General features: G+C 32.8%; 2 protein-coding genes across 2 annotated transcripts in view; one reads left to right on the plus strand and one right to left on the minus strand.

The window, feature by feature from the left end:
• LOC110092051 (protein BZR1 homolog 2) lies at window positions 1-6,491 on the minus strand. Its single transcript, XM_020816396.2, has 3 exons — window positions 6,093-6,491; window positions 1,072-1,481; window positions 1-296 (listed from the first exon to the last, which is right to left on the minus strand). The coding sequence occupies exons 1-3, from the start codon at window positions 6,306-6,308 to the stop codon at window positions 38-40; spliced, it is 885 nt and encodes a 294-aa protein (XP_020672055.2). The 5' UTR covers window positions 6,309-6,491; the 3' UTR covers window positions 1-37.
• Window positions 6,492-6,954: 463 nt separating this feature from the next.
• LOC110092048 overlaps window positions 6,955-25,560 on the plus strand; it is a 29,673-nt gene continuing 11,067 nt past the window's right edge. The window contains exon 1 of the mRNA XM_020816392.1: window positions 6,955-7,100. Within this exon, the coding sequence (XP_020672051.1) occupies window positions 6,955-7,100 (146 nt within the window). The remainder of the gene's footprint in view (window positions 7,101-25,560) is intronic.

The raw sequence follows: 25,560 nt of genomic DNA on the forward strand, positions 1-25,560 counted from the left end.
TTTAGAAAGTAATAAAAAAGTCGTCCCAAACGAAGCCTTAACCTCTAGTTCTGGAACTTCCAAGAGTGAGCTCCAACTCATCAGCTCCACACTCCTCATGAATCCTCTCCCCTTCCCATGGCTTCACCAACATCTGATTCACAATCCCACCATTTCCACAGCTCCCAAATGCAAACTCCTCCGCGGCGACGGCGCTATCCATCATCTGCACATCTGGCCCGGCGTTCACCGGCGAGCACATGCCACTTTGCCCCGGCGTCCACATCCTCGACGATCCGCCGCTCTCAATTCCCTCCCTGTAATTAACATTCCAATTTAATCTAAGAGCAATTCTATCCAATCAGAACACCATTAAAGATAATTTTTTCATGCTTTTGAGATAGTTTTTTTTGTATAGGATCTGAACTGATCTAGGCTTATCAGTCATGCTGATCTAATTTTCAAGTAATGGAGATAGATTAAGGCTACGTCTGAGACGGCTTTATTATTTCTTCTTAAAGTAGCTTTCTGTTACGCTGGTTCAAATAGAACCAGCTCAGTCGGCCCGTTGGCCGGCTCAACACACATACAGGAGGGAGAACCAGTCCGCCTACTCACATTTGTTCCGCCAAACAGATGGGGCCCACCCCATCTAATTGAATTCAAATGGAATAGAGTGTGTGGGGGGGGGCTTGGCTTTTGGGAGGGAAATTAGATTAGGGAAGTTTGGGTATTAAAGTACATGAGGGAAATAGGGAGGATTATGTTTTGTTTGATTGAAAATTAGGGTTTCTTGACGTTTGGGCTCTAGATTCTCTTGTCTAGATATTTGGGAGAGACGATCCTCCTGTCGAATTGAGGATCAATTATATCTTGTTTTGTGTTTGTTTGGCTTTGTTTCTCCATCATTTTGGGGCTGATTTCGCCCGGATTTTGCATTATTCTCGCTGTTTTCACCAATTGGAGATAGATTTGCTTGCGAACTCAAGTATTTCCTATCAAATTCTAATACACAATTTTTAATTTTTATACTAAAAAGCTGCTTTAAGAAGTAATAAGAAAGCCGTCCCAAACGAAACTTAAAAGGCTAACCTATAGAGCCCAAATGGGCTTGGCGACACGAGGCTGAACGTGGGGGATGGCGGCCATGAAGGCTGCAGGGTGTTTGCCGGGTCGTCCCAATCGGTCTTGATGCGTGGAGTTTGAGCAGTGGGGGAGCTAAGGGGAGGAGTGACTGGAGCACTTAGGGAGCCATGGTGGATGAAGAGGTTGTGGAGGCTAGGAGGTTTTGAGGAGGAAGATGAGGAGGTGGAGGAGAGGTTTTTGAGCCAAGGTATGAGGAAATTTGCATCAGTGGCGAGGGGCAAATTGGAAGGGATGCGAGGGGTGGAGAGATAGGGGGAGGAAGCTGGGCTGGGGAAGGAGGAAGAGGCAGGACTTGGCTGGTATGATGAGCATGTACTTGCTCCTGTAATGTCCATGAGCTCTGGTGGCTTGCATCCCTGCATGGTGAAATATATCAGTCAAATGATTCAATTGAAGGATTACTTAAACAATGAAGATTAATATGTTAATTAGCCAATAATTAGGTAATAGTTGTTTATTAAAATGATATCTTCTTTCAAACAAAAAGCAATTAAAGGAACAATGTTAAAGATAAAAGTGTCTGGAGACAGAAATGAGAGACTTTTTTCTATTTCTTCTAAAGCCTTGTTAATCTTCAAACTCAAGTGACACTGCCCTATTGGAACTCAATGGGAAAATGTTTTTTTCGCCGACCATTCAAAATGATTGCTTTGATACATTTGAGCTTTGTTTGGGACATCTTTCTTTCTGCTTCTTAAAGTAGCTTTTCAGTACAAAATTTTTAATTTTTGTAATAAAAAGCTGCTTTAAGTAGTTAAAAAGCTGTCTCAAACGAAGCCTTTGTCTGCTTCGAAAAGAATATTTTCCTGGGAACTTTTGGAGAAATTCAACAATTATTTTCTCAATTATTTATTGATCCCGGAATCTAAAAAGATAAATATTTCAATGGATCCACTTCAATGAAAAAAAAAAAAAACTTAGTAGAATCTGGACAGAAAAAACAACGAGAATCACAACAAAATATATCAAAACAACAAAACATAAGCCTGACAATAAAATAAAAACGTCAACTTGGCAGTAATAGAAACTAATCAACACAACACAGCTGGAAACTAAATAAAAATTCCCACTTGAACGGAGCATGAGCTTAGTCAAAAACTAGTCAACCATAAAAAACCAAAAGAAGAGCTTTCTGGAAACCTCAAGGATAAACAAAAAGATTGAATGCAAAAATCAGAAGGAAATACACAGAGCACAAGTAATGAGAACAATCGTATTGGCAGTGCGTTTGATTTAATGTTATTGCTTTGTAACAATCTAACATTATTTTGGAATTATCATCAATTATTATAATATTTTTATATGTTAGTTTGATCGTGAAATAATCAGATAACTAAATGTTAGATTTGAAAATATTTGTATGTTATGAAAAATAATATCTAAGGTTTCATTTGGGACAAACTTATTTATTACTTTTTAAAACAGCTTTCTAGTAAAAAAAATTTCTTAAAATAGAAACTTCTATACTAAAAAGTCGTGTTAGAAAGCAGTACAAAAGCTGTTCCAGACGAAGACTAAATGTTGCTTATGAATTATTTGTCATCAAACCAAACGAATGAATAACTCATGACTACAAATACCATAATATTATACAGATTCAACTACAATTTTTTATATTCATGTATATGTCACTCAATTTCTTATAATTATTGCACATCAACCTTTTTTATGAAAAATGCATTTGCATTACTATATCAAAAAGTCAAAATATACAATTATATGTGTACATCACCCTTTGCTTTAAACTTGACTAATACACCATCTTCATGATGACTGCTTCATTAACATAAAAGAATACCCATTTAATGCTTTCAAAAAGCTATAAATTTATGTGAAAATCCTAAAAATTTCTCATTTCATTTTAGATTGAAAGATTAAGTAATTTTAATGAATATAATTAGATTCCTTCTTACATGAAACTTTATTTAAAATTAATTGCGCTGAAATTATCATTTAGCTAATTTAAATCTTATTTATTCAAAATTTATGGTGATGGTGAAATAAGTGTGAAGATAAGTGGTTATATTCTCCTAAGAGCATCTCGAAACGAACGTCAAACGAGCATATGGCGTCGTTCGGTCGCTTCAGCCGAACGTCAAATTTTCCGTCATTTACTTGCGGGTGAACAGTGCGACGCCAATATTGGCGTCGCACTGTTCACTCACGCTATTTTGCTCTCTCAACCGGAAAAACACGCGAAAGGTAGAAGGATCGTTACCTTTGCAGAAGCACAAAAATGGCGTTCGATTGGAGCATCACCAGGACATTTTGAAGTTTTGCGGTATTTTGCCGTGAAAAATGGAGTTCTCCGTTAGAGATGCCCTAAATGAGTAGTGGTGAAATTCTTTCTCACATTATCACCCCCCCCCCTCCCCAAGCAAAAAATAAATAATTTTAAATTTAAGATGATATTTAATTTGCTCTTAATGAAAATAAGAACCCCTTTTTAAAATATATAGATATTAATAATATGATAGATGACTACAATAAATTTTATGTAAATAACTATTTATTCTCAAGTGATAACTGGCAAATTATTGCGTCCGGTGTCTGGATTCGTCCGGCACCAATCCGGTGTCGCCACGTCACCAAAATACACCGGGACCCAGTGCATTGGAGTGACGTGGCGTCACCGGATTTGATGTATGGACATCCGGTGACCGGACGCAATAATTCGCCATGATAACTAAGTCATAATGACCTTTTCTTTAACGGCATATGAAAAAGCGCATCAGCATGGATTATGCTAAATAAATGAATTTATAATTTTTATCTTAATACACACTATATTAAATCACTAAATATTATACTATAATTAATTTCCTCATGAAAAATAGCTCCATTAAAATTTACACTTTTAATTGAATAGTAATTAAGAATCTAAATCACATAAGAAGATAAAATCTTAAGCAAGCAGAGATATCAATAAAATAGAATATTTTATGATTGTTTATTATTTATTACTGAATTTATTTACAAATAATACAAATATATTGTAGTGTAACGAAAATCCTATAAAACAAATAAGACTGACTTTATCATGTTGATATTATAATGCATAGTTATTGGATGAAAGTAGAATTAAATATTTTTTTTATCACAAATTAATCTTAATTTTAATTTCAAAATAAGAACATGCACAAAACACTATATTTGAGATTAATTATGGCAGTGCTCCTCTGCTACTAACTCATTTATGCTTGAAGGTTATTAGATAATGCTATATAAATAAGAATTAAATGATTGAGATTATCTTAAGATTTATAAATAATTAAATGATACACTAATAAATATAAGGAATTTTTACATACATAACACCTAAAACTATTAAAAATATATATTTAACACCTAAACTTCTATATTTACTAATATACCACCTAAAGTCCTCTTTTTCTTCTATTTTACCACTCCATATTGAAGCGATGAGATACTTGTATTCACTGTGAAAGGATGCCATTGACGAAAAAGACAATCTTTGATAGTGATTTTTCACAGACTTGTTTGTGAAAAATTAAGATTAATTTGCGCATAAACGTTTTTCACAGACTTGTTTGTGAGTGTTTGAAAAATTCAACATAATTGAATGAAAATAATAGGAGACTTTCCAATTTTCGAAGGAGCAAAACTTCTTCCTGATCTTCACCCAAACAAAAAAAACAAAAAACTTCTTCCTAATTATGCTTTCCTATCTGGTATTCACGTGCTGTCTCTGCTCCGAACAGCATCGAGAATAATCTACAGTAATTCCAAACGCTGAAAAGGAAGCGATTATAGATTCCTCCCCAAATCAAGTGTTCAGCTACAGACCAATTCATCAATCATCAGTGAGCTAAGAAAATCTGTCGCCCAGAACCCAGCCGGCGCATCAGATAGGGAATTAAATATTCGATTAAAAAGCAATTTCATTAAAATTTAATCAAGTTTTTAAAATCTTTTTTGGTAAAATATAACACAGTTTTGGTTTGGGCCATTTTTTACTGCTTAAATGTTTAGTTTTATCGCCACTTTAGCCATTTTATTTTTAAAAAAGTTTTTTACATTTTACAAAAAGTATTTAAAGAAAAATTATGATATTTTGAAGGGGGATTTATATATATATATTGTCATACTATTTACACATCTAACCCCTATAACTTTAATATTTATGTCTGTCACTCAAAGATCAAAAAAGAATGTAATGAATGAAATATTAAAAATTTTTAGGGTGATTGTAGTGAAATATAAGATTGACATTTGATATTCAAATTGTCATGAAATATTAAACTTTTGATATTAGATATGTAAAAATTTAAATAACATGATATCAGATGATATTTATATAAATCCCCCAATTTAAATTTACTATATATTGAGGTTTTGTTAAGTAACTTATTAGTACAAAAATTCTAATTTTTTACTAAAATAAAGCTGTTTTAAGATACAGAAAAAAAGCTATGACAAACTGATTGTTTTAATCTCCGCACAAATTCAATTAAAATCCATCTTGATTTATTTTGCATCAGTTAATCCTAACATAATTATTTTCTAAAATATTTGAATTGATTTTTTTTTTTTAAGTTTAGAAATCATAAATGATTTTTTTTTTAATTATTTTTGGTTGAATTTCGATGATTTGGAGTTTGGACCGAGTTTTTACAAATTTAATTGAATTTATTTTATTAAAATTATATTAATAGTTTTTGGCTTGATTTGGAAAAGTTTACCATTGAACCCATCGAAGACTAATAAAATCGACAATTTCAGTTGCAGACAAAAAAGACGTTAAAACAGAAGGAAGATGGCGAGAAACCCGAACGAGTCGGCGCACGTTAGCAGATAAGCTAAAATAGGCCGCCGGAGATTACCAAACTGAAATCTCCGACGAGCAACAGCCCGTCCGACAATCGGAACTGAGTTCCACCACACACATTTTCCAATTCAATAAATCGAACAGAAACCATAATTTACCGAAAGAATAAACTATGTACCTTGCGATAAGTGGTCCCATCGGCCTCGACGGTCCATCCGGCCTCGTTGCAGAGGGCTTTGAGCACCTCGTTGTTATCGCAATGCTTCGGGAGCTTATAGTTTCCGTTCACCCTTAGGCCGGCGTAGATCTTGGCTGCGATCGCTCGTCGCCGGCGCTCCCTCCGCTTGTTGTTCTCCCTCTCCTTCCATGTCGGAAGCCTCGTCGCCGAAGTCATCACCTCAACTAAACCACCAAATCCCTTGGAAAAGCCGTAATCAATCGCAAGCGTTTTACGAAAACAGAAAGGAGAACCTCATCGACGCTCAAATCTGAGTTCAGAAAACCGTACGAGGTCCGATTTCCGAAGAGAGAGAGTTAAGGTTAGGAGCTGCGAAGTGGCCGGAGATGAGGAAGATAGTGTTATATACGGCAGGGAAAACAAAATGCCCGAGATTTTGCGAAGAATAACGAGAATACTATGCATATTAAACCTGAAGCCAAGGGTAAACACGTAAATGAGTTTAGATCTTTCTGCGGCGCGTCACGTGTAGACCAAATGGATAGTATATTTTTGTTTCATGTGTAGCTATCCCTGTGGCGAAGGTCTAATAATCCATTATGTCTATGCACGAATCTTAACAATACGACGGTCAATAAGACGTTAGGATGATTTCTACTAACATATTAAGGACTTAGGGGTGTCAAAAGTAAATTTTCGGGTCGGTCTGATATAATACAAAATTAATCTGCCTTCAACTAATATGATCCCAAATCTGATCTGATTAGGCAAATGGGTTAGGAATTCAAATCCGGATCCGATCCGTCAAATTACCGGGTTGACTCGATCCAACCCACTAATCGGGTTGTGAGCAGGGCAGTAGATGAGCAAGGATGCAGGCCAGGGGGCGAGCTCGAGTGCGTGGTGCACAACGCTCCCGAACAAGGGCGAGGCGCGAGTGCATGATACGAATGCGAGTGCCGAGTTCGAGCTTGAGTGCGGGGTGCGAGCGCTAGTGTACAGACTAGGGTAAGAGTGCGAGTTGCGGACTACGCGAGTGAGACTGCTAATGCGGGTGCAGGTGCGGTGCAGATGCGTAGGCAGTGCAATGGAGCGCCAAAACCTGTGCAGGTGTGGGAACATGGGTGGGGAGTCAGAAATCAGGTCAATCTTGCTCAAATTCAAATTATCGAGTTTACCCGGACCCTACCCCGATTTTCAAAAAGGGTCATAAATTGCAACCCGAACCCGACTAGCTTGTTAAATGAGTCGATCTGAACCCAAATTTTTTGAGTCGGATTTGAGTTGAGTCAATAATTGACACCCTTAAGCAAGGCTACTATTTGTGCGAAAATGTGAAAGCTCTCATTATCCTAAGTATCATTTATTTAATTGCACATGCTGTCTCAAGTTTTTAATAGGTAACGGACAAATTTTAAGAAGATAACTCAGATCTTATGAATCTTGACAATGAAGATTGGCTTAGAGGTCTTGAACCCTAACTCATTAAAGTTACTTTGTGGGATGGAAGCACAATGAGATCACATAGGACCGGCCCCCAAGTCAGAATACGCTCATCATATAAGGAGTATACTTCTAAAGCAACTTGCCACCATCTTAGGTAGAAAATCATCAAAGGACTTAATCTAGGGGGTGTCAAAATGAGTTTTCGGGTCGGGTTTGGATCAAGCCTAGAATTGACCCAGGTCCAAACGGGTTGATCTGATCCCGACCCAATTTTATAAACAGGTCAAAAATTCAGGCACAGACCTGACGCACCGAGTTACCTGGTGACCAGACCCGACTCAAGAACTTCGAATATGGCAACGAGATTGGCCATTAGGTGTGAACACGACACGCGAGTGCATAGTGGGTAGTGTAGGCACGACGGAAAGAAGGTTCGCCACCATGCAGGCGTGGATGCGAGCGCAAAGGAAGCAGTGCTGTGGCAAGTGGGTGGACAAATTAAATAATGATGTAACACTAATTTAATATATGATACCCCAATACCCCATAATATAATTTTATATAATTATTCATTTATCTTTTAATAAATAATAAACAGAACTATATAATATCATCTATCAATAATAAATAATAAAATATATTATATAATTTAAAATATCAATGTTCACGTCTATGTTAATTACAAAAAATATATATACAATACTCAAGATCTATACAATCATCACATATCTATTATGTAATGAGTACAAAAAAATAGTTAAAATAAAAAGAACTTGAACATAGAGGATTCCTGACCAACCTGGCACTTCTGATTCTCTACCATGACTTGAAATCATTTTATCACATATAATCAGCTTAAAAAATCCAACATGTCACCAAAACCTACAACTAAATTCAAAACACGACAAATAAGTAATATGCATATCAACAGTCGAATCATAACAATTATATTCATATGATAATTTAATAAGTACATAAACAATAAAATTCACATGCAATAGTAGTAGAATCTATAAATAATAAAATACTACAGTACTAAAGCTAGCAAAGTAATAAACTAGTACGAACGTTAAATATATAGAACAATCATCTTATCCGTAACCAATCAGTATAGAAATTATATAAAGCATCAAATCAAAATATCGATACAGTAATCATCTCCTTATAACTCCCAATTAATATCACGTGAATCAGTAGATGATAACACTAAATCATAATATTTAAAGGAAAGCTTGTTGGCCCATCATCATGCACAAGTCAATTATATAGTCTTCAACCAACATGTCAACTAGTAATTACTTGTCTTGTTTTACATACATTATTATCACAGTATTATAACAATAATCTCAATCACATATTGACATACATTTCTAATATATTGCAGTAAATAATATACAATTTAGCTTAATTAAAAAAATGTTAAAATGTCCTAACGACAGACAACAAAATTCTATTGAGCAAAAATTCATATTTCCAAAATTTAACTAAATTACAAGGTATTACATAAATTAATATTATGAAGCTTTAGTTGAACTAAATCACTATTTTTAAATATAAAAAAAATTTTGAGTAGACAAAAATTATTGTATTTTAAAAATCACCCCATAAATCTCAAATAAATACTCAAAATATTCATAATCTCAATCTCTATATTATACAAAAAGTTACGTGATGAAAATTTTACCAATATAAAATTATTCATGTTTTTCGATAATGAAAACACAAATTTGTTCAAAAAAATATCAAAAATATAAAATCTTTGAAATAAAAAATAGGATAAAAATTCTTTACAGTGAGACAAGCAATTCTCCTAACATGCTCGATTGTCAAAAATCACTCAGGAATCTCCAAATCTTAAGTTTTTCTTTCTATCTCTACTCTGTTTCTCTCAAATTCTTTTTTTTTTTAATGTTTTCTATTTCAGCCGAATGCTAGAGGAAAAGGCTTTTTAAATTCTTTAGAGACTTAGGATATTTTAGAATATAATAATAATTTCATATTATATTATTAATTTAATTAAAATTTTTAGTATAAATTCAACTAAATTATTTTAAAGCTTAAAAAATTATAAAAAAATATCCATAAAATAAATTATTTTATTTAAAAAATATCGATAAAATTAGTTTACAAAACAGACACTTGATGGTCGTAAAATTCTCACTTATATCGATAGGTATTAATTTCTTAAGAATTTTCATCGGCGCCCAAAATTTATGAAAAAAATAAAGCAAGTAAAATACTATAATATCAATGTTATGACGAAGACAGTTTATGATTTGGAATTATTTTAACTCCAAAAAAAAATTATTTAACTCAATCAAAATATGGGTTATTACAATCTACCAATCTTAATAAAATATTGTCTCCAACATTTCCCTAAAGGATTCAGGCAAAAAATTAATATAAATCAAATTCGTACAATCAAAACTCAAATTAAATCAAAATCACATTAAAACTCATAAAAAATTATATGGTTATGCATTTCATTATATCACATGTCATTCAATTATGCAATCAATTGCGTATACAAAATAATGCACCTTATGCTACACATTCTACCCAGCACACAATCAATTCCTGTAGCTCAGATAATAATCAATTCTTCAAGCAATTGCTCTGATACTAATTGTGATGCCCCATAATCTAATTCTTTCAAATTGAAATCTGGGGCATCACATATGATATTTAATATTTTTTAAATAAATTTGCATGATTATTATTAATTATCACGAGGAATAAACTAATATTGCACTATCAATTTGAGAAAAGAAATGATTTATTTTGGTATTCAAACTCGGTGTAGAGAATGTAAAAATTATCCCAAAGGATAAAATTCACATTCATCTATCATTTTAAATACGAAATTAACGAAGGATGACCTTCAGTCGACAATAAGAGATTTTTTTCCACTCTTAGCGAACTAAGATATGGTTTATTTTATACTGGGATATTGGGTTCCTACAGAGGCAAGCTCCTATAGTTACTTACATCTCCAAAGAGAAAACTTTTGATTAAAGTGAAAATTAAACTCATTTTGATTTTAACTTATAAGAAAGTTGCCTTATATATTTGAAAATATCAATCGTTCCTTAGAAACATTATTTTAAAGTTTTTATAGAAAATATATTTAAATACATAATATTATTTTTATAATAGAGTTGAGGTGTGCAAATACCTCTAGACTTATGCCTTCTTGGAACTACCAGTTAACAACCTAATACATACGCAATCATCCTACATGTAATGCATTATAAGGTTAGCTCTATCCTAAAAGATCGTAGAAATAGACCATACTCTAAATAAATGAATCAAAACGAGTAATTTGACTTTACGTTTAAGGGATGCCAACTAGACGATTCGCTAAAACTCTAAATTTTATTTTATTTAGATTATCTAGCTAAATTTTGTAACTGCCAACCTATAGGAAAACTGTAGCATCCCCCGTGCATAATGGGGACCTCACTATCTTACCAACTAGAGGCATACACCTAAGCTCTACAATCATATAAGAAAAATAAACATGTATGTATGTATGTATAAATATGTAAAGGGGTTGGTGTATATAGTACCCAAAACGATGTCGTCCTATAACTAGAATACATGTTCATACAAAGTTTTGGACATGCACATTGAGGAGAATCCAAGAAAACCTACTACCTCCTAATGCAAACTACCACTCATATGCATGTAATATATGAAATGATGTGAATAAGAGAGCTACATTAGTAAAAAAAAAATTAATTCATTTATTGATTTGAATGTGGATAATCGACTCAAACTCTGTAGGAAAGTAAGTTGACCAGACTCCATCATAACAAACCTGATTTTCTAAGCCTACCATAAGTACAGAATCAAATACACCTGCTTAAAATCTTTGAGCTCCAGGTTTTCTATTATATTCCAAAAGAGATTATCCTCCAAAGGAGATGTCATCATCTTTTGGAGCCCCTTATATGTATAAGTAGGTGTATTTGGTTCTTTTATAACTCAGGATGTTGTACAACTTGATATAATTCAATCTATGATTTACAAACACTTGTACATATGTACAACAGTTCTTGGTACATTCTACTTTTGACTCTTATAAGAATATAAAGGCATGTATAAAAGCATTAGCTTTTAAAATAAAATGTTCAGAGCAGTTGTATAAGCACCTAATACTTCTATTGTAGTACTTAAATAACCTAAGTGTACAAATAGAAATTTAAAATACATGACATCCAGATTGCATTAAATAAATAAACAAATAAAGGATGCTCTTCAAGCAAAGCACCCGACAAGTAAAACAACACCACCGACTAAACCTAGGCTAGAGTTGGTTGCTATAACAAACTATATAAGTATGTATGTGAAAGAGATTGTGTGACTTTGAAATGTCCTATATGAGTTTAATTTTTAAGTTGCTTGTGCTGAGGATGTTTGTTTATTAAGGCCAAAATGGGTTATTTAATTAAAGTTTATCTTGTATGAATTTGGATTTTATAATTTAAATTTTAAGGGGTTAGAGTTGTTTATTTAATTATAAAGAATTCATATATTAATAGCCCCAAAGTGTGAGGGCTACTAACATACAAATCCTAAGGCTTAAAAATGAAATGTAATCATCCCCTGTATATGATAGATGATCATTTAAAGTCTTCGAAGATTTATTAATGATTTATTAGAGATAGAGAATGTATCCTTCAATCCAATATATACTCTCCAAGTGGAGATAAGCATGATGTATAGAGTCAAATAATTTATTAATGAAGCCTTGCCTATACAAATTCTAAAATTTTTCATATAGCCTAAAACCTAGCTCTTCTTTGCTTCCATAAGATGCAAAGAACCATTTTTATTATAATATTAAGCAATACCAATAAACTTGAATATAAACCTACCACTAAAATTTCATAATGTTAAAGTGATTGAATCCTCCCTTAAATATTATAATGGTACAAATAAGTGTCTACAAATAATGTATAACACAACCTTATCCAGTTAATCTCCTAAAAGTTTTTTTAGCATTGCATACTCAAATGTATTCTATGCTTTTCGTATTATATGGAAGCTAACTTTCATTTGCTTCTAAAAAATATAGTTCTCTATTAAAGGTGAAGAAAAAATTAAAATAACCCCTAATTTGCAATCATTAATATTGATATATCCTCGAAAAATTATCTTGATCTGACACGAATATCGAGGCAAAATCAATTTGGAAACTTTCAAAATTAAAATTGGGACCATCCGAACTCTGATGTCAACAAACTTATGGTCGAACTAAACATCTCAAAAAATACCAACCCAGCGACATTGCCAAAAGGGTCAAACCATAATTTGGATTACCAAAAGGTTTCCAAACATGACGTGCTTATAATCAAATCTGATATTATTAAGACCTTCAAATGTCTAGCGAATAGTATATAATCAAGGGATATATTATCTTCCGTCCATCCAAACTACTCCCCATTTGCCCTTGATCCTCCTCCTATTTACGAGCCATGTCACTCTAAAAAATCTATAAATAGACATCTCCTCCCTCTTAAAAGAGGGATCCAAGCAAAAGAGAGATCGGAGATCGCTCTTACCTCCTCGCTCCTCCTCGACCACCAACTGAAATTCAGCTGAACCAACATTTATGGCCCTGATCAGACCACCACTTAAGTCCCTGAGCTCCACCATATCACCATTTGATGCTCGAAATCTTGCTAGACCACCACCTAATGCCCGGAGTTCTGCCGGACCATCACCTGACGCCTGATCTTTTACTGGACCTTCACTTGAGGCCCGAAGTTCTACCAGACCATCACGTGAGACCCAGAGTTCTATCGGACCATCAGTTGAGGCTCGGACTACTTTCGGACCACAACTTGAGGCCCAGACTTCTATCGGACCATCACTTAAGGTTTGAAGTTTTGTCGGACCACCACCTGAGGCCCGAACTTCTGTCATACCACCACATGAGGCTCGTACTTTTGCTCGACCACCACCTGAGGTCTGAATGTTTATCGGACTACCAGTTGAGGCCCGAACTTCTGCCGGACCATCATCTGATGCCCAAACTTCTATCGAACTACCATCTGACGCCCGAACTTCTATCAGACCACCACGTGAGGCCCGTACTTATGCAGACCATCACCTAAGGCCCAGACTTCTACCGGACTACCATCTGATGCCCGGAGTTCTATCGGACCACCACATAAGGCTTAAACTTCTGCCGGGCGACGACCTGATTCCCAGAATTCTACCGAAGTATCACCCTACTACTACGGTCTTTAGGACCCTTGTCTCCTGCGAACTATAGTCTTTCAGACCCCCTGTTTCCTGTCGACTATGGTCCTTCCAACTCGCGTCACCTACTACGATCCTTCTGACCTCTTTCCCTAGACAACGACTTTTTTTATCTCGATCTCCTGCCTACTACAATCTTTTCAATCTCTACCCTATTGACTATGGTCCTGCCGACCAAACAAACATGTCTATGTTAATTATTGTAACTCCCACCATGTAATGCGCTCTATATGATGTACATTTATGACATCAAGTCAAGGCCTTCTCCCAATGAAGGATCTCATTTGTAATCGACTGCAAATACTAGTCGATTCATTACTGAGCTAGGTCCCATAGTATTTTTCCCCTTTTCAGGGGTTTCCATGTAAAAACTCTTGGTGTATCTTATAAATTATATAAGCACCATCTCTCTTTTATCTGTGTATGTGCTGGATCTTCATACAATGCTAAGACGTTAAACTTTATACACCGTGAATACTCTAGGACGCTACAAATAACTAATTTTTTGACTCTTAAGGTTTCATGACAATCATAGAGCCCCCATAAGCCTTAAGCACCTCAATATATTTTTAAAATATGCACCCAATAACAATGAATGTATTCAAAGATACAAGTTTTTTCTTCAGATCAATTGTGTATCTCACTCTATACAAATTCCTTGATACATTATCATTTGATTTAATACAATATAATATTTTCCTTTAATAAAGAGCAGGACCAATCATAGTTCTCAGATGGGCAAGTAACAGATTTATAAAAAAAAATAAAAAATATATATAAGGGTGCAAAATAATTTTATTTTGCACATAATCGTTTTTCACAGACTTGTTTGCTAGTGTTACAAAAGTTCAACATAATTGGATGAAAATAGTGGGAGGCCAAGAAGCTTTCCGATTTTTGCAAAGGCAAATTGCATGAAAAAAAATGTCGGCTGGGGACAAAAAATAAAAATCACGGGGGGCATATTACAATTTTGAATGCCCAGGCCATAAGTGCTTTCATAAAGCTTTATTAGACCAAAACTCCACATAATTTTGTTCTATGAAGGACAAAATTCTTTGGTTCTTGAACCTGAATTTCATGGCGATTGACTAAAAATTTGGCTTCAATTTCGTTTGGGAAAATAAATTTTTAGTATATAAAAATTTTAATTTTTGTACTAAAAAGTTATTTTAAGAAGCAATAAGAAAGACGTTTCAAATGAAGCCTTAGATATTTATTTGTTATACTTAAGGCTTCATTTGTGGCACCTTTCTAAAGCAATTTTTTTTTTTTTTTGAATTATAACTTTTTATAAAAAAAAAACTTTAGAAAGCAGTAAAAAAATTATTTTAAATGAAAACAGATTCTTAAACAACTACGCCATGCATAGTTATTTGTTGTTCATCTTCCTACTTAGAAAAATAATTAATTCACACAAAAAAAATAAAAATTTCTTCCACATAATATATATTCTTCCCTTCGTTTGACCTCTAAGTAATGTAACTATTGTCCAAAACCACAAAAGCCAAGTGCAAAATGACATTTGCAAAATGGTGACCGACAAACAGTATGAAACGTAAATATGAAAATGTTGCAAATTAATTTTTTACACTTCTTCAGCTGCAGTCACATATTTTATATGAAAAAGGACAAAAATATAATTTAGACCATTCATTTTTTGTTTTGTTATTTTGGCCCTCCTAATTGATCACAATAACATTTCTCTATGTTCCATTAGGGTTTTTTTTTTTTTTTTTTTGTTTGAAGAGATAATGATATTTTTCTTCTAGTGAGATAATGATATTTTTCTTTTTTTTTTTGGTCCTAAAAAAATCACTGAGGCTATGATAATTAATAGTTTAATTAATCTGATTATGCAAATTGAAATTTTCATAATAATTTTTTAAATGTTTGATGGGTAAATAATCAATAATCTTTAGGAAAAATTAAGCTATGAAACCTTCATTCACCTTTAAAAAAAAAAAATCTAAATTTAATATTTATTTTATGACAAAAATGATCTAATTTGTTCCTAAATACTACCTTACAAAAACTAGATATTAAACTAAACAAATAAATTAAGAAACTAATTATGAAATTGACTAATTATTATTATGAAATTAAGCTATTCTTAATAGTTATTTTTAAGTATTATTACTAATTAGTTTTGAATTATTATTATGAAATTGTTAGTCTTACTATTTTTAAATAATTAATAATTATTGCATACTTAACTAATTAAGTGTTAACTTGTAACATTAAATAGACCAATTAATTAGGGTAACTAAATATATATTGGATAATATAATTAGACTTGAAATAGCTTTTTTAAACTTATATATTTTAAATTTTAGTTTCTAATTAAGTATTAAATTAACTTAACTAATAATATTTATTCTTATTACTAATAATTAAATAATAGTTTTCAATATTATTGTTGTAAAGAGAAAATTCAATTTAGCAATGAATGAAATAGCTAGAATTAGTGTAATTTATTATTTGGAAACTAATAAATAATAATAAATAAAATTAGTTAGTGAGTAGATTGTTAAATTATATTGATTAAGTATTAATAAAGGATTGGTTAAAATACTTAATAAATATTAATTATCAAATAATGAACTCTTATTGATGCATTAATGAAAAAAATAATAAATATTTTTATCACTTATGTGTAAGTTAATGATTGAAGGAATAAATTATTTGGAATTAACTATGAATAGTAAAATATAGAAAATTGGATTTATTAAATAGGAATGAATAGAGAGAGTTTTTTTAATGATAGTTATTAAGACAACAAATAATTACAATTAGTCATACTATAATTAATACTTTAATTGGCATAACAAATATTTATGTATATTAATTAATAATTTAATTGGTATGATTAAGTATGCATTGACTTATTCTTAAGACTCATAAATTGCAATTAACAATTATAATATATTGATTAATTATTCATTTATTAGTTAATTAACACTTAATTATTTATTTAGTTCATGTACTGAAATATAATATGAATATTTTTTTATCTATATTTAATATACATACCATTTTTATTTATCTTAGCATTATAATAATTTTAATCAAACTTAATAAAACAAATTAATTTATAAAACTAATCAAATATTTAAAGAGATCAAAAAAATTGTAAGAAAACAAAATTAGGATGATAATGTTCTTCCAAAATATAGTCCAAATGACATATATCTATGTAAAAAAAAAACATTTTAATATTAAATTTTCCAAAAAAAAATTTCAATATCAAATTGTTAAGTACTGTAAAAACCAACAAGAAGGCCAGAAGATGACACAAAGGCTTGGATTATTGAGAGGAATAAAAAATGAATTTTGTAGAAGAAGAAAGGGAGCTTCTTTTGGCTGTACTCAGACAGCAGGATAATCGCAATGCTATGCATATTTAAATAAAAATTTTATATAATTAAATTCAGGATCATCTAAAGTAGTTTTAACTAATTTATAAACAAACTGATAAGCTCAAGGAGACCAATCCAATGACCCAAAAATGAAGCGATATGAGTCCAAATAAGTCCAGATTTAAATTTCAAAGTATAATTAAAAACTTTAAATATTAATTACACAACCAAAAAGATGATTTTTTCACGGCAGATATTTGGGCGGTTTTAAAACCGCTGCAAAATATCTCTTTTTGCAGCAGTTTAAACCACTACGTATGGTTGCGGTTATAACCGGTGCAAATGGCACTGGTTTTAACCGATGCCAAATTATCCATCATCGTATATTAACCACCCGAAGGATCAACCTGCCCTAATTATTCATTTAGACTTTCGACCGCGGGTTCGATGCCTGTCGGCTCGGAGTGCTTCGTGCGGTGCATGCCCTAATTTCTTCATCTTCTTCAACGTTCGCCTTCGATCGGAGGAGCAAAAAGTTCGGTCAAAGCCCTACTAGGAGAACACGCTGTTTGCCCTCGTCTACTCGCTCATCCAGCCGATCGATCGCGAGCTACTTCTTCCTCTCCATCGCCGATTTGTATTTCTTTCCTATTCTTGTTTAGCTTTGTGGATTCATTCATATGCTTGCCCTATTTTTTGGTGGTTCCGCCTCATTTTCACGTGACACATTTCTCTTGGGCTTTGTAATCAAAATATTAGTTAAATCTTTAGTTTTCTGTGTGAATGAGCTGATCTTCTTGATACCTCCATAAACACATTCTCTATTGCTTAGCTCTTACAAGAATATTTTGACTTTGAGCAATATGTTCTTACTGAATTCTAATTTTATTTGAGATTAACTAATTAACTTGTGGAAAAGGCATGTGCAAGATTTGAATCTGTACCTTATGACTTAATTTGTAATAGATTTGTCATAGAAAACCCGACTTATTCTTAATAAGTTGATAGCACAATCTTCATTGCCATGCTCCAAGATGCATAATTTATGTCAAACAAATAGAAAATAGGGAAGAATATAAAAGAGGAAAGCTACTTTATTATCTTTTCATCTTCATAGGTTAAAAGGTTCGAGCCCACTTATTTATAATAAAATAAAAAAAGTTTAAGAGATGCAGAGAAAAGAGCTATAGGGAAAAAAAAAAAGGAAATATGGGTAAAGCTATAGCTATGGCGCCAGATTAATAAAATAAAAAAAGAAAAATGCTAACAAGTTTTAGGAGACAAATGAGACAGTCTTTAGCATAGTAACATTCGGGTCGAGTTCGTACACAATGATTTGGTGTCACTCCTACCCGATACTTTTCTTAAAGTAGAAATGAAGCAGGTTGTGGTAGTGGTAGTAAATTAGGTCAAATAGCAAGTCTACGAGAGGAGTCCAACGCATTTTGTGATGAGATGAGACAATTTGTGCAACAATTTCAAATGAATCAACCACCACATGGAGGATCTGAAATGATAAGAAAAAAAAAGTAGTTTAATATAAATTATAAATTTCATGATTATTAATATCTCATTAACTTCATATTATTTTCAGGGTAGCAATGACAATGCATCCGATGCTTGACAATCTTCTGGAAACTTATATTTGTTATGATGCTTCTAGTTGTATGGACTGTAGTGGATATTTTATGTACTTTTGAACCTATGTTGTTTTGATTTTGAATTGTAGTGGTTATTGTAATGTTTAAACTTGTGAAGCTAGCACTTATCTATTTGTAATTTATCATGTATGATTTTGCTATCATCTGATCTCTATGCATATTATTGGTCTCTCAAATTCTATTTTCAATGTGAAGGTAAGATCATCTTATACAAGGAACTTTTGGAGAAAATCGCCGCCGAAATAAACCGCAGGTAAAAGACCGCCGGTAAGTGTTTCCTACGCGATTTTTACCGGCGGTTTTAATGCCGCCGCAAAGCCGCCGGTAAATAATAAAACCGCCGGTTAAACCATATTAACCGCCGGAAAAAACCGCCGGTTTTTTACGTTTTTCCTGTAGTGAGAGAAAAAGATTGTTAAACTTTTAGAAGTATTACTTTACTAGATTATTAATAAGATCATGAATGATGTTTTTAATCAGATAGTTCTCCCAACTGTTTTGCAAATGGGTAAAGTAAATGGAATGCAGATAATTTTACTTTTTTGTATGTTTGATTAGATGCGTAAGCATGGAATTTACCTTTAACATCAACCTGAATTTTATTTAATTTCCTTTTCAAACCCTTGGAAAAGTAAGGCAGCCAATTTAGCTTCTTTTTGGTAGTGATGTAGCATGAACTTAAGCTAAAAGGTGACTTGGAAGATAAGATTTTGATTCTTTCTATTTTTTTGATAATTTATGCTCAATGCCAAAGTTATTTATAAGTGAAGAAGTGACATTCTTTGTATGAGATCCTACATGATTTCATTATGTTAATCTTTTTGAAAATTATTATGTTTGATTGTTGTTAATTTTCTTTGTCATGTTTTGTTAGTTCTTATGCTGTTTTTCTTGAGATGTTAAGTTTAATTACTCATGACCATAATATGTGGGCTATTGTAAAGCTTATTGAATGAATTTGTATCTCATAATGAAGTCTAATTCGTCTTTTTTTTTTTTTTTAATTCTGCTCGTTTGTGGCGGTTTTAACCGCCACAACATTGCAGAAATGTGGCGGTTTTAACCGCCACATTCCTTGAGTTCGGTTTTTTTTTCTAATCAGTGCGGCAGTTCTGCAATGTTCTAGCAGCTATAACCGATGCTAAAGTCAGCATTCGTCACTTCTACCCCGCCGGTCCTGAAACCGTTGCTAAATGTCGTTGTAGCGCATTGTATTCATGACGTACATGTGGCCGTTATAAATCCGCCGCAATTAGTCGCGGGTAAAACGGCCAGGAAAAGTCCAATTTTCTACTGTGAAAGCATGATTTTTTGGTAGTGTTAGACGAAGAAATTATCTTCAAATTTAACATGTTTAATGTTAAATTGGACCATCACTCGACCGTCGTTGTTAGAAAATTACCCCATCATCGCCATTACACAACCGCCCCATCATCGCCATCAAAACACCACCCAAACGACACCGTCAGACCTTCACAACTTGATCTCCATTGTCTGACCACTATCTGACCGTTGTCATTGACCCACTGCCCAATCATTGTCATCAGACCTTTGTCACCCCATCACAATCGTCATATTTTCGTCATTTCCATCAACAAGCCACCAATAGTTGAAAACCACCAGCCAAAAGCCATTATCGAGTCACTGACACCCAATTGTTACTATTTGATTGTCACAAACCAAACACCATTATTAGATCATTATTGGATCACCCCACCATATGATATCAATCGGATCACTTCTATCGCTGGAAAACAAACATCAGATTGTCGCCGCCCGACTGCCACTGTTAGATCGTTATTGCTCGAAGTCATCAGACCACTACCATCAGGTTGCCACCACTCAATTACTGTTATTGAGTTGTCATTGTATGACCAACATGATTAGAACATTGTCACCTAGCTACATCCATTCAAATAGGTTTCATCCCATACCGACTTCATGATATTTTCTATCAACTCCCTATACTCTTGTAATCGTTCCCTCTTAAAATTTAAGATTGTAATCAACGCTCATATAGTAGAATCATTTCCACTAGGCAATGTCCCATATTTTTTTCCTGAATTGTTCATGTAACAACTATGATGTCACCATGTTTTTTTTTTTTTTTTTCATTGACTTATTTGTGTGACGGATCCTCATACAAAGCTATGACACAAAACTCCTTAAATTATCTAGCTATATTTAGAGTTTAAGTATCATGTAAGTAGCTAATAATACATATTTAGATAAATAATCACAAAGAATATATTGATATAGGCTGGTACGTCTCATAACAATTATCCATGAGAATTTTGAGGTAATATTTAAATTAAAAACTTATGAAATTAAATTTATAGCCACTTGAACTCTAATTTTGGCAAACTTATAGTCGATTTAATTAAATATCTCGATGAGATGAACCTATCATCACTACAAGTAATCTGATCCAATTCAATATGAGCTCAAATCAAGTACTTAAAATATAATTCAAAACTTTGAAAAACTAATTGAAGGTCCAATTGATTTTCAAATTTAGCATACTTATAGTCAATTTGAGTGGCTAGCTTGACGAGACAAATCCAACAAGCCCAAGATCATTAAGTTGCAACATTCTTAAAGAACTCAAATACTAGATAAATAATATATGATAAAAAGATCAATATGGATCATTCGATGGAGTATTTTATATTATGACCAAATTTAATAAAGTATCCCATCTAAAAAAAAACTATAAATATGGTATCATTTTCTACTTGAAAGAAGGGTTGAAAGCTTAGTGAATTTTCAAGCGATCACCACCGACGATTATTATCAGCAGTCACTGCAGCCATCACCTGGCTTTTATCATTCAATCATTATTGCTTGACCACTAACATCCAAATTAGCTATTGAATTTCAACTATACATATGTAGACACGCCCGTTGCTAAAACGAGAATTAGACAGTTTTTCTCAATTGTACGACCATGTATTCTTCAATTGTGGAGAAGAGCAAATTCTTATATATACAATATCACAATTATATAATGGAATGTTGTAACATGATCTTATTATTACATTTTTCACATAAAAAATTTTGGTATGATCTCTTACAAACTTTATATGTGTATAATGAATCTTTGAATAAAATTTAAATATTAAACACTAAATCATCATAATTTTTATACCACATAAATAATATCCTTATCATAACATTAAATTAGAAATTTTGAACTTAATATATATATATTTTATATCATAGGAAAATTATATATAAAAAAAGGATAAGTTTATGTTGGGGTTAGATACATAAATTTTATATTTCATTTGAAACCAATTGTCTCTCATCTCAAAATATGACATTTGTGACTCTTCAAAATACCACACATGTAATAATGATATTTATGACTATTTTGGTCACTGAATACCGAGAAGATAAATTGAAAATTACATGAAGAAATTCTAAAATATAATAAATTTGGTTAGATAGAGTGTGATTGTGTAAAACTGGAAAAATTATTAGGTGCGGAGTGTGCACCGTTCGCACAAGCACTGAGTACCTAGCGGTACCCAGTGCCGGTACCTAGCTGGGTATAGTGCTTGTGCGGACGATTCTCTCCGTCCGCACTCCACAACTAATAATCTCTCGTAAAACTGAGAGGTTTATAGATTTTTCTTGTGTTGCAGACTCCTTATGAAAGAAGTCATGATTGTTATTTCTTATGAGATATATGAAATCAATTTAACTTTAAAAAAAAAAAAAAACATATTACTTAGACTTCATTTTATTGCTTTATTTTTAAGATCAAAATTATAATTTTCATTTGGTCACTTCTTGTTTGGTACTTTCAAAAAAATATATATATTAGGAAACTACTTTCTACAGCAACTTTTAAAAAATTACTTTCTATGCAACAACTTTATAACCATTTTTATAAAATGCTATAACCGTCCCAAACAGGTGCTAAATTTGAAGTCACTTTTTAAATTCCCAAATTAACTGTCTAATGTAATAAATTTCATGTTCTATAAATATAAAATATAGAATTTGATACGACGAATAAATTTTTCCTTAACAAAAATTTAAAAGGAATCACATAACTTCAGACATATCATACATAGAAGCAATTTAGTATTTATATCATCAAATTTATTATTGAGCTCTTGAAGTTACAAATCTATTCTAAACAAAATAACTAAACTTGATAATAATAGAAATAAGTTATTCTTAGGGCGCCATTCTCGCCGACCTCCCTCTCATGACAAATATCTCACACATATCAACTCCTTGTCTATCTACCCACAGAAGCTCATGAAATTCGCACAACTATTTTGATATGAATATAATAATAATAATAACAATAATAATAATAATAATAATAATAATAATAATAATAAAAGCTATTCAAAATTGAAATAACAAGAGTTAGATTACCTTCCCTAAATTTCCTTTCTCTAATATAATGTGAAAATCAACGATTAAATAAATAAATAAATAAGATCATAGATTCTAGCAAGCAAGCCATTGATATAATTTATAATAAATCCTTAGCTTCTTGTCAACTCCCTATTTGTCTCATCTCATATAGTCAATTGAAACCAGGCAACTACACTATTAAAAAAAATATTACACCATAATAGGTATTATCTTATATGAGAATCTTTCACAGATTTATTGTTGTTTAATTTAAGCTTTGATTGAAGTGTAAGCTGGCCTAAGCTTATTAAAATCTTCTAAATAAATTTCATTCATTAAATTCCTACATAATTTCTTTTCAATTGCTGGCTTTCATGCCAAATCATTTGGGTTTGGGCACTAAAATAAAGAAATAAAAAATCATCATAACAATAACATAAAGAATTCTGATCAGCCTCACACTCATGCTCCCCTTCGCTGACCTGGAATTATTTAACCACATATAATAAGCTTAAAAAGCCCAACAGGTCACCAAAACATATAACTGAATTCAAAGCACGACAAATGAGCAATATCCGTGTCAACAGTCAAATCATAACAGTTGCATCCATATGATCATTGAATAAATGCAAAAATAATACAACCCATTAGCAGTAGTAGTATAATCTGTAAATAATATAAAAGCCCATAAAGTAGTAAATTAGTATGAGTGTTAGATCTCTTTTTTGCATCCATATGATCATTGAATAAATGCAAAAATAATACAACCCACTAGCAATTGTAGTATAATCTGTAAACAATATAAAAGCCCATAAAGTAGTAAATCAGTATGAGTGTTAGATCTTTTTTTTTTTATTAAAAGATGAAAATACACCATAAGACCATAAAAAAGCAACATATAGAGGATTACAATCAAAGAAAAATAAAAATCAACATGCCAACAGTAAACTGATCAAAAGAGTAATCAACCCAAAACTAAAGGGCTCAGACCGACACGTAGTTGCCAAAGGGAAAAAGCCACCAAGGTTGCCAACCAAACCCTGGCCATCCGAGGTGCGTGCAAGAAAATAGCTTCATCATAGTCCTGTTCTAATTCCCTCGCAGCAAAAACAACCAATGGCAAAGTAAACCAAACCACCACAACCACAAAATTTCCAAAAAAGAAATTCATTTCTTTTTGGATTTTCATTTTCTATGCTTAACACTATTTTTGAACAAGTCAACATCCGTAACTTGAAGAAGACTTAAATCAAAGTTGTCTCAAGCATCCAAATCACTCTCAATAATTTCCTCCCCTCCTGCAGAAGACTTGTTATCATATAACCAATCATATTGCCTCACAACATTATCCCTAGCAAGATGAGCTAACATATCATCATATAAGATTAATGCAATAATTATTAGCATTCATGGATAGATGGACAAGAACATCAGGAGCATTAGTTCCACCCTCAAAGACACCACAAACCGCCATTTTACCATCAACATTAGAGATCGGAGTACCAATAGAATAAGCCACAATAGCACTAATAGGAGCTGCCGGGGAGTCGATGGGGCAAGGAAAATTGGTCACCAAAGTATCACCTGTACCAACCAAACCAGAGACAATCACTCAAGGACTCATCACAACACCAGTAATAGGATTAGAAATTAAGCAATCGCCATCAACACAGTCAACTTCAACACCATTACAAGCAGAGGAAGGGAAGTAAGAGAAGCATCCACATCACCCTCATGGATGTCATAATGATTCATAAGAGGCAATTCAACAACTGACAGACCAGCCACATCAGAGACAGGATGGATAGAAATAATATTATCCATAATAGGAAGAACCCCACAACCCAATTGAAGGCCATTCTCCTCATTAATCCCTAAAACATGTTTAGGAAGACTAAATTTAAAAGGAGCAGCACCAGGGTCATTATAAAAAAGAGGGTGAAAAGACTCATTTGAATGCCCAAGCGTTTATATTTGGCACAGAAAGGAGAAAAATCCTCCATAACAACTTGTTGAAAGTACCCTAATTTCATAGGACCAAGCCATAGTTTATACATGTATTTATGGGTAACATCGATCTCCACTAGAACCTGGGCCACAGATGGGCGAGAGCCTTGTGGGTCTCCGAAAGGATTCCGCTCGTGTGGTTCGAATGCAAAGAGTACCATCACACTATCCCGTAGGACAAAGTGGTCGTAGACCTTTACAATCGACACAAGCAGGCCGATGGAAGAGCAGATGGAGTTATAGATATGATTAGCCATGGAGGATAGCGGCTTTCACCTACCAACCTCGATGGATAATAATATCTATAACCCAAAAGTTCACGAGATTTCCCCTATTCGATACATCAGC

Source organism: Dendrobium catenatum, unplaced genomic scaffold (genome assembly GCF_001605985.2).
Source record: "Dendrobium catenatum unplaced genomic scaffold, ASM160598v2 fragScaff_scaffold_993, whole genome shotgun sequence".
Taxonomy (NCBI): Eukaryota; Viridiplantae; Streptophyta; class Magnoliopsida; order Asparagales; family Orchidaceae; genus Dendrobium; species Dendrobium catenatum.